General features: G+C 33.8%; 1 protein-coding gene across 1 annotated transcript; it reads left to right on the forward strand.

Annotated features, from left to right (window-relative positions):
* Nucleotides 1–1,147: 1,147 nt before the first annotated feature.
* On the forward strand, nucleotides 1,148–2,435 carry LOC105771608 (zinc finger protein 1). The gene has a single exon (XM_012593041.2). It carries the CDS (start codon nucleotides 1,458–1,460, stop codon nucleotides 2,244–2,246), a length of 789 nt encoding a protein of 262 aa, XP_012448495.1. The 5' UTR covers nucleotides 1,148–1,457; the 3' UTR covers nucleotides 2,247–2,435.
* The last annotated feature ends 6,082 nt before the right edge of the window (nucleotides 2,436–8,517 follow it).

An 8,517-nucleotide genomic window follows, 5' to 3' on the forward strand; every position in this document is an offset into this window, starting at 1 on the left:
GGTCTATCCCTAGGTTGACTTTGATGGGAATCGCAAAGGGTCGTATGTGAACCACCCCACACTAATATATAGTTGATATGGATAATTCCTTATATAGGTCGTACACAAATCACTCCTGATTAAAGATCATCTGTGAACTGTCTAATAACTTATCACGTATAGTGCTTAATACATATAACAATTTTAACGAAAATCTTTTATTAGCATTAAATCACAGCTGCCTTACTTCTAACTATATTTAAGATTAAGGTTGGTTTATATGGAATCTGATCAGCTCAGCAAATCCCCTATGATGTAGGTTCATATATATATATATATATATATATTCCCTCATTATTGCCATACAAATTCCAACTGTATTTTCATTAATAATTCACTTACAAATCTAAGCCATCCGTTACCATTCAATGAATGCATAAACAAAGTATGCTTGAGAAACCAAAAGGTATGAAGATTTTAGAATACGAAAATCTTCTGGTAGAGTCCTAAAAAGTTTGTTTTATAAAAAAAAATAGCTTTAAAATATTTTTTTTCCGTTTATGATATGAGGTAAAAGAATCATTCAAGCCCCTATATTAGGAGGTAGATTGCATTTTGATATTTTTACTTAAAATATGGGTAAATTAGTCATTGTACATTAAATCAAAGGGTAAACAATTTCATCAATTTCTATTGGTAAAAACTAGCTTGATTGATGGAATAATTAGACAGTTACACAAAGTGTGTCGTGTGTACATTATGCTGACGTACAGTGATAAGTTTTTAACAATAAACATGAATAAAATTTTTTATAAAATGATCAGTTTGCTCTTTGATTTAACGTATAGAAACTAATTTGTCCATATTTTGAGTAGAGAGGAAAAATGTAATTCGACTCCTAGTACAAAGACCTTCATGGTACTTTTAGCATGATCTTTTAGTTCAGCTCTAGAATAATTTTAGAATCAAATGAAATTTTAGAATTAAAAAAATTAAAAATCTATAAAAGCATTATATAATTGTGGAATCCACACAAAAAGCAGCCCTTTCCATCCTGCTAGCTAGCTGCCTTTTCGTTTTCAATATTTAGATTTTTTTAGGGGTCAGATTATACCCGGAAAAGGCTGAATCTAAAAGATAAGAAAAATGTAAAATAACAGAAAGTATCAAACACATACTTAATGGGGTATATGCTACAAAAAAGAGGTACATAGACATTGCTATTCCTCTCAAGTTTCAATCAAGATGTTCGATTAAAACACATATCTTCATCTCTTCCACCCTTTTCTTTTTTCTTTTCTCTCTCTAAATATTGCAATATTAAGACCTTGTACCTGTAAATACATATATCAGATTTGCATTGTTGAAAGGGGTGCATTTATTACAATACTCATAAATATTTTCACCTCTCTTTCCTATTAAACCCCCACGAGGACTATATTCTCGACACATATTATTCATATTGATTGCCTTCTCTTATGGAGCCTCCTAGATCATCAGAGCCATCTCTGTCTGAAACTTCGACCGTCAACTCGGTATCGAATGGTCTCAAAGATGATGACAACTATGATCTTGTATTGGATCTGAGCCTTTCCAACAAAGATGACTCGAAACCCGAACTCAATCTCATCGAATGTTTCAAGGTCACCGTTTCGTCTGATGATCATCAAGATTGTTTGGGAACTCCTCAAGGTAATGAAACTGAGCCTAGAGTGTTTTCATGTAATTATTGCCAAAGGAAATTTTATAGCTCACAGGCTTTAGGAGGCCATCAAAATGCACATAAACGAGAAAGAACACTAGCCAAACGAGGGCAACAAAGGGTGGTTGTTGGTGTTGGTGGTGACGGTGATGGTGGTAGTGGTGGTGGAGCTTCTTTTGCAGCTTTTGGTCACCCTAATACACACTCTGGTCGATATTCCACCATGGCTTCCCTTCCTTTGCATGGCTCTTTCAATAAGTCGCTTGGTATTCAAGTCCATTCTATGATACACAAGCCATCTTTTCCTTCATCAACACATATATACGGGCATAATGAATGGTCTAGACGACCTATTCATCAAACACCGGCAATTGGGCATCTTTCAATGGAGAATTTCCATGTGGGATCATCGACAAGTAACGGTACTGCTGCTAGGTTCGAAAGTAGTGTACGGAAGTTTGGTCCATCCACTGAAGGGATGAACGGATATTGGTGGGATAGTAGTGTTAACCCTTTCAACACTAAGCAAGATGAGTTGAAACTTGACTTGTCTTTGAAGCTCTAAGTAGTCTAGTTTTAATAATCTTCTTCTTTGCAAATCACATAGTATTCTAGTTAACCTTTTCTTTTTCTTGTCTAATTTTGCTGGAGTTTTCCTCTTTGTCGTATTTCCCTTTTTTAAGTTTTAGTTGGATCGTTTGTAATTGAATTTTGGTTAGAGAAAACTTTTAGAGATTCTACTATTTGAAATTAACTTTCCTAATTCTATAATTTGAGGCTAGCAAAATTCATTTTATTATGTATTCTTTGATTCAATCTATATTAACAGATGATATAAATTCACTTTTATCCACGTATTATACAAAGATTGCTTTTCAAAACTTTAGCTTATTTAACATCGTTGTTATTGTAGTAACGAGGACATAGATTTGAAAATGCTTATATGTTTTTTTTCCGTTAATTTTAAAGTTAGAGAAGTTATGAGTAGAAACTATGCATGAACTTGGCTTTAAGTTTTAACTATTTTGCATGAACTCAAGATGCAATTTTGTAAGTATAATCAACAAGTGTTGGGTCCAATTATAAGGAATGGACCGTAAATTAAACATGAACATAAAATATATATAATTAGTATAACCTACCAATATTTTCAATGATTTATATTTACAAGCATTGTAAATTAACACACAATTAGCACATTTGTTTAATGAGGTTTCATTGCTCATTAAAAGAATTCATTGGAAGTTGGGTTGGGAAAATATCAAAGATGAAAAAAGCAAAATAAAATTGAAGATGCATAATTGAAATAGATGCAATATGTATCATCAAAGTCTTTGATGTTTTATTGGGGCAAAAAAATGGCCCAAGACATTGAGTACAAAAATTATGTGTGGGATTACTTTTTGGTTGTCACTTCAAATTATTATTATGTGTAAAACAAATATGGTCCACTAAGTGTATACAAATTGGATGGCTGTGATTGTCTCAAATGACAACATTTTGTACCCACACTTGTAGTCGAAGGAAAAGCTCATCTCTGTTGAAAGGATTGGACTTTGCATCAAATTTGGATTAAAAAAGAGAAAGAAAAAGGAAAAAGAAGATATGAGACAATGGTGATTCTCAGCTATGCAACCACATCATTTCAGAATATTAAATTATGTAACAAAAATCTTATTTGCCTTTATATCTTACCTAAGTGATCTTATTGAACCGCTCCAATTGAGAGTGGGTCTAGATGGATTTGATGGGTTTAATTTAGATCATGTAAATCAATATTTTATATAGCATTATTTTCCCATAGTCATGTTGTAAAGTAACACAAAATCTCACTATTGAGATAGTTTTTAATTATTGTGAAAAATCTCACACTATCATGGGATTAGATTGAATAGAATGATAAGAAGCATACTTTTGTATTTAAGATTTTCAATATCCATCATTGGATCTTAATTATTTTATAACCAAGCTCATTTATATTTTCTATTCAAAAAATTCAAAATTTTATTTTAAAATATCAAACTTTGTTATAATAGACGTTGATAATGGCAATAGAATGATCGCAAAAAATAAAAAATAAAAAAATAAGAACACATCGATTTTAGGTGAAAACTCTTTCGGAAAAAATTACAGGCAGAGGAGAAGAAATTCACTACTCATGAAAAGCGAATGATATAAGAGGAGTTTAGACTATATCTATTTAAAGGTTCAAAAACCTTATTCTAATCAACGTCAAATAGAAGAAGTGTAGTTCCATACGGATTCTATTTCGGCCCTCGGCCTTTCGCCCCCAAAGATCCCTTTATTTTGCCATTGTATTTTATATGTTTAACAAGTGATGAAATTCGGGTCACACATCTCTAACAAATTTTTTATTGCTTAACTTGTAAAAAGAATTGAGGATTAAATATTGAAAATTGAAATGCTACATTTCCCAAAGCAACATGGAAAAAATCAGATGGACTGTCAATTTCATTTTGATGGTATGCATTTAAAACAAAAAAAGAGAAGACAACCTTTGGTTTTGCCTCTCAATTAAGAAACACTTGAAAGTGACATATGAAAACACATGAGGATTTGAATTTGCTGGCTGAGAATTAGGTGAAAAATTAAAGCAAGAGAAGTAAGTAGTCTTCCTTCTCAAGACCCTCTAACCATAACCAAAGAAATGTATTCTCTTTTTGTCATTTTAAAATTAATTACAACATATGATCAAAGAAATGTATGCTATTTTTGGTATTCTTAATATAAGCACCATGTGGTCACCTTGTGTTTGGTAGTTTTCATAATAACACAATGCCTCAGCTGCCTTCTTTATATTAGTGTCCTAGCTGGGATGGGATTAAATGCTTAAATTTAGTCCACCCCATATGAAAAAGGTTAAAATTTTCTTTTAGTACCTGTACTTTACAAAAGTTATAGATTTAACCATTATTTTTATCATTTTTAATATTTGTACTTTTCAAATTTTAAAATTTTAGTTATCACCAAACAATAATTGCTAAATCCATTAAGTTAAGTTTTGCTATTTCCAAAATCTAGTGTGTCAAATATATTATCATATGTGCCATGCCAGCTTGTTATTTTCATATATTACTAATAAGTGCGTAATTTCTCTATTTATTTGTGATATTTCTCCCCTTGAATTATGCTATTTATTTTCTTAATTACATTATTCATATTTATTGTAACACCCCTAACCTGTATCCGTCGCCGAAACAGGGTTACGAAGCATTACTAAAATTTACAAATCAAGTAAACAGAATTTTTCACATCATACAGTATTCATATCAGAAACCAATCAAAATCAGATATATTGTCCCTTATATGAGCCGTCGAGGCCCAAAATACACAATAGAAACAAATCTGGACTAAACCGTGTTGACACCATTTTTTTGATAAAACAGGGTCGACTTGGATTTTGAAAATAAAACAAAAATGGGAGTCGCCACCAATCTTTTTTTTTTTGATGAGGTGTGATCGGGTCACCTCGTAAAACGATTGTTTTTAATAAACGGTTTAAATTTATTAAGACAATGCTTTTGGTCTGCGAAATTCAAAGAAATAGGTTCGGGAGTCAGTTACGTACGAGGAAGCATTAGCACCCTCGTAACGCCCAAAAATTGGTACCTAGTTGATTAATTAGTGTCTTAATGTCGAAGATTGAAAACTTTGAAGAGTTTTAAAAAATACGATCCTAAAAAAAACTTGAATAACATGGATTGAAATTTAAGATTCTTTTGTTCTAAAGGAATATCACATCCAGAACGTTAGGATACGATACTTTAAACCCTCGAAACCAAGATCACCTTATGGTTTCAGAAACCCATACCTTGAAGTTTTAAGAGGATATTTGGCTATTTGGTCAAACGAGAAATCGAAACCCAGCACGTTAGGGCACGTTTTCTCGAATTTCCAAACGCAAAATATTACCTTTATTATTTTTTAGAAAAATCCTCATCTCGAGAAAACAACATGTCATATCCAATGCATTAGGACACAACGTATCGAATTCCCGATATGTGATTAAATGCCAAAAAAATCATTTATTTAAAAAGATATTCAACTATCTTGGGTTTAGGAAAGAAATCATGTCCCGTAAGTTAGGACACGGTCTTTTGTTAATTCCCGAGGTCGTTTAAAAGTTAAGTTTGAAAAGATTCATATGTTTGAATTCATCGAGAAAGTCGAAACCCCGTAAGTTAGGTCACGGCCTTTTTGAATCTCAAAATATGAAATTTTGCTTATTTTAAAGTCGTAATTTATACCTTAAATAAAGTAATAAAACAAAATGTCAATATGGGTAGCAAAACAATAATAAATAAGACGATGTAAACATAACGCGAGCAACCACAACAAAATGATAAATAAATAATAAAAGATGTCGAAACAATTATACATGAAATAATAAACAACTAAGGCTAAAACATTTCATAAAAATAATGATGAACACATAAATAAATAAATATAAGATAAAACAATGATAACAATACGAAAATAAATAAAATTATAAAAGTAAAAATCTATGTATGTATATTTGTATATAACAAAGTTTGGAATTTAAAAGGTATAGGTGAATAAATAATAAAATAAAAATAAATAATCATACAAGATTATTGATGCCATCTAATAGTATTAATAATATCAAATTAATTAATTTAATGATAAAATAACTAAAACAACAAATAGAGGATTAAATTGGAAACTAAATTAAAATAAAGGGTCAAATGGAAAATAACTTAAAGAGGGAGACTTGGGACTAAAACAAAATGCGCTGAAGGAGCAAGGGACTTCCAGGGAAATAATCCCCAGTCCTAAAACACAGCGCTTCAACGAGCATTAAAATGAAATCAGCATGAAATTTATGGGCCAAAATGAAAGAAACAAAAGGGTCAGATTGCACTGCACTATAAATGCGGAGGGGCTGAACACGCAAATAGCCCCTCCAGGCGGAACACGCGGATCCTCAGGGCCATCGGGTCGGGTCATGCACGGGTACCCCCATACGGCGCCGTTTTGAGGCCATTGAAATAGACCTCAAATGGCGTCGTTTTGCATCTCTTATAAAGGTAATTTTTTTTAAAAAAAATCATTCTGCCATTAGAAAATAAAAAAAAACTATTAGAAACTCTCTCCCTCTCTTCTTTTCTTCCCCAAATCCGGCCAGAGCACTGGCGAGGTTTTACGGTGGCTCCGCCGTAGCTTCGCCTTAGTGCCGCCGTGCCGGAAGGCCGACATACGTCCGAAACCCAAAAAAATATTTTTATTTTTTAAAAAAAGCTCCTATTTTCTAAAATACCCAACCGATTTGGGTTCTTTTGAAGCGAAAGTAAAATAAAACGAAAAAGAATGGCCTTTCGGCCTTACTGTCCTGTCGATTGTGACCCAGACGAAACCCTAGAGGGTTCTTACGGCCTCGGCAAACTGAGGAGACCTCCGACGATAGCGCGCGGTCCGGACACAGGTATGTTTCCTAGCCTTTTTTTTATATGTTTGAATGTATATAAAAGAATAAATAAAAATATTGAAAAGTGAATCGCATAAATATTGAAAACAGAAAAACGAAAGTGTAAAATCACCTTAGTTTTTGATTATTATTTCTTAGTGTTCGTAAAAAGAAGAAGAAGATTACAAGCATCAATTAAGGCTGTTATAGCTGAAATACAAGATAAGTTTTTGTTTTCTTTTCTATTGTTTTTCTTTGTTTGTCTGCTTCTTCTTGTTGGCTTCTTGTAGGTGGTGTCAGAGAAGCGTAGAGGTGACGTGCAGCAGACGCGTGAGGCTGGCGATTGGTGAGCAGCGCAGGTGGAGTGCATGCGGCGCTGGAGGCTTAGGGCTAGGGTTTTTTTTGCTGAAAATTTTTTAGTTTGTGGGCTAGGGTTGTGTTGTTTTGTTTTGGGCTTTGAGATTTGGGTTTAATTGGGCTTGATATGTAATGGGTCATTTTCCTTGTAAATGGACTATCTAAACTCTCCATCATTTTGGTTTTATTTTGGGCTATATTGGGCTCCGGGTAGAAATTGGGCTTGGGTTGTTGTTTGGTTGTAATTGGGTTAGGTCCAGGCTGGGTTTGGTTTTGGTCTATTTGGGTTTTGGGCCCCGGGTCAAAATTGGGCTTGTACAGCTACCTCTCTTTGCTTGTTTTCGCGTAATGAGAACAGAGCAAAGACTAAGAAAAGACCAATTTTGCCCGGTCTCACCGGATCTTGATTTGTTTTGGTACTTTTCTTCTTCCGGTAGCTTCATTCTAATCTACTGCGTCTTATTACTTTAATCCACTTTACGGCATCTTTAGAGAGATATGACTTCAATATACTCTGCTGCAACTCCATGGGGATGAGATTTGTGGTTTTAGTCTTCTCCACTGCAACTTCAGGGAAATAAGATTTGCTATCATTAGTCTAATTAACTACAATGTCGGGGAAGTAAGATTCACCGTTGCGGCTTCAATCTTTTTAATTGCAATATCGGGGAAGCCAGATTCACCGTTGTAGCTTCAATTCGTTCCACTGCACCTCCAGGGAAGCAAGATTCGCCGTTGTGGCTTCAATCTTTTTAATTGCAATGCCGGGGAAGCAAGATTCGCCGTTGTAGCTTCAATCTATTCCACTGCACCGCCAGGGAAGTAAGATTCGCCGTTGCGGCTTCAATCTTTTTAATTGCAATGTCGGGAAAGCAAGATTCACCGTTGTAGCTTCAATCTGTTTCACTGCACTGCTAGGGAAGTAAGATTCACCGTTGCGGCTTCAATCTTTTTAATTGCAATGTCGGGAAAGTAAGATTCGCCGTTGTAGCTTCAATCTGTTTCACTGCACTGCTAGGGAAGTAAGATTCAT

Source organism: Gossypium raimondii, chromosome 6, assembly GCF_025698545.1.
Source record: "Gossypium raimondii isolate GPD5lz chromosome 6, ASM2569854v1, whole genome shotgun sequence".
Lineage (NCBI taxonomy): Eukaryota > Viridiplantae > Streptophyta > Magnoliopsida > Malvales > Malvaceae > Gossypium > Gossypium raimondii.

What these genes read in the sequence shown, in the direction of transcription:
- LOC105771608 (XM_012593041.2), top strand. Translation starts at nt 1,458, where the DNA reads ATGGAGCCTCCTAGATCATCAGAGCCATCTCTGTCTGAAACTTCGACC.